Source organism: Sinocyclocheilus grahami, unplaced genomic scaffold (genome assembly GCF_001515645.1).
Source record: "Sinocyclocheilus grahami isolate Dianchi unplaced genomic scaffold, SAMN03320097.WGS_v1.1 scaffold1302.1, whole genome shotgun sequence".
Taxonomy (NCBI): Eukaryota; Metazoa; Chordata; class Actinopteri; order Cypriniformes; family Cyprinidae; genus Sinocyclocheilus; species Sinocyclocheilus grahami.
Window position 1 is genome coordinate 107187 of NW_015506481.1, and position 2429 is coordinate 109615.

At 39.5% G+C, this 2429-nt stretch overlaps 1 protein-coding gene across 2 annotated transcripts in view; it reads right to left on the reverse strand.

The window, feature by feature from the left end:
• LOC107569011 (transmembrane protein 179-like) overlaps positions 1–2429 on the reverse strand; it is a 13223-nt gene extending 10794 nt beyond the window's left edge. The window contains exon 1 of one of the 2 annotated variants that reach the window (XM_016255010.1): positions 2230–2429. In XM_016255010.1, coding sequence (XP_016110496.1) covers positions 2230–2389 — 160 coding nt within the window. In that variant the 5' untranslated portion in view covers positions 2390–2429. Of the gene's footprint in view, positions 1–1966; positions 2200–2229 lie in introns of those variants that run through there. The other variant, XM_016255011.1, reaches the window with a different exon arrangement.

Sequence of the window (2429 nt, forward strand, 5' to 3'; positions counted from 1 at the left end):
TTTTAAAGGGGTCATATGATGCGATTTCAATTTTTCCTTTCTCTTTGGAGTGTTACAAGCTCTTGGTGCATAAAGAAGATCTGTAAAGTTGCAAACACTAAAATCTCAAAACCAAAGAGATATTCTTTATAAAAGATAAGAGTTAACCACGCCTACATAAAATGGCTCGTTCTGACACATGCCCACATACCTACGTCACGATCTGAAAAGATTTGCTTAACGCCTCCAAAATGTTCACGCAAAGAAAGAAGGCGTAACTTTTATTCTCGCTGTAGTATTGTTGTTGCCGTCGCCGCCATGTCCTGCAGACGCTGTGTGTTTCGTTGTGAAAACAAAACTACTTTGTTTGGTCTTCCAAAAGAGGACGATATCCGCTTCATCATGCCTAGAGCTGATCTGTGCTGGTCGCTGAGGGAATACTTCAACTTAGTGCTGTGGATCGCCGGCACATTTTATGGAGGACTGTTTACTGATCCTGGGAGAGTAGACTACAATGACGGCTGTTCTGACTCACAGTCTGTAAGTACGTTTTCTTTTATCATTTGCCACTGATGATTCAAATGAGAGTTTTGGGCAGTAGAGTAGCACTTGTTGTTTGTAATTTCTCTGATCACAAATGCAGACAGGGTTTTATGTTTACGCGGCACGATGCAATGCAACGCAACGTGTAAAAAGACAGTATAAGTCATTATAATCAGTAATCATGTCCCCACTGGATGCAACAAATGCCTCGTTTGTAATGGGTTTTAATGTTTTTGTCTCATCGCTCCGGGAAAAGGAATCACAGTATGGTGAGGGGCGTAACATTTCCGTCACACGCTTGAACTATTCGGCCAATCACAACGCACTGGATAGCTGGCCAATCAGAGCACACCTCGCTTTTTCAGAACGATGAGCTTTGTAAAAATCAACGCGTTTCAAAAAGGCGGGGCATAGAGGAGAAACAATGTACAGTATGTGGAAAATAATGTGCTTTTTTTTTACTTTAAACCGCATAAATACATTTCATTACACCAAATAATGTTATTTTTAGCAGCATCATATGACCCCTTTAAAGCAGCACTATGTAACTTTTGGCGCTCTAGCGGTTAATAAACAGAACTGCACACATCCCGCAGAAGAACATTCCAACCGGAGCTACTTCTCTAAGTTTATGTCTATGCCGATTCACGCAGGTATGTGTTACTCCGCAGCGGTGACGACAAGACCAGGCTACAATAGTCCAAATATAAGTACTTATTATAAGTGTACCGTAGTGATTCGGAATAAGACAAAAACGTGGTTTGGAAGATGGATTCATGATGTACTCGCTCATTATATACATTTTGCAAATTTTGTTACATAGTGTTGCTTTAAGAGATCCTCTCTGGCCTAAGAATTCACCCTTCACAGCCTGAACACAAAAAAGCATTCAATTAAATTACATGAATAAAATAAAATAATGTGGCTGTTTAAAATGTAAAATTATGTGGATAGACTGAGAGAATCAATATCCCCGTACATGCAGTAATAGGATAAAAGCAGCTGATTAAGGCTATAATGAAATGTCTATGACAGAGGTTCCCTTTCATGGGAACTTCGAACTGCGTCCTCTAGGGGTGCCATTCTCATTTGTCACAACAGAAAATGGTCCAGTTGGAAGAAAAAAGGTTATACATTATTCGGCATAACCTTCATATGTATTCACTTAACAGTTCCAAGAAGAACAAATATCATAGTACTTGAATAAATGAGATACACATGCTGGCTTAGCCACAATTAATGATGGAACCATTGTATGGTCACTGAAATACTGAGAAGTCATATACTGTATCAAAAATGCCCCTTTGTGGACTGATTATGTAGAATAAATTACTGACTTTTACAGAAACTGAGAGCATGTTAGAAGCTGCATAATAACCACAGAGCATGATATATTAATTGCATTAAATAAGATGAGATTGTGAAACTGATTAGTAAAACTCACCAACGTTCACTGTTTGTACAGCAGCAAACCATTTAGACCAAGTTCTTGTGAAAAGCCTCCATGTGTCCATTTTTAGCATTCTAAATTACAAGGGGCGGCTTTTAGAAATCAATTGATGGTGCTGAAATGATTATGCAATACACACCTGCAATGCACAAGTCAGCTCACTTTCCTGATGCAATACTGCTGCCGTGTGGTCAGAAGTCTAGGCTGTACTCTATATATTCATTTAAACAAATCATAGGTAAATATGCATGTCACACCTGTTTGACCTCTCGTTTTTCCACTCTTGGATTGGATGGAGGATCTAAGAAGCTTCCAAGGCCATGCGGTTGGGAATGTCGTGGGACAGGGGATGTCCGTTTTCCTGTAGAGGAAGCTAAGAGGATTGGTTATTAAATCAGTGGATTGATTTATCCACATGGACCAGAGAATATCAAGGACAGGGAGTACCACTTGAAAA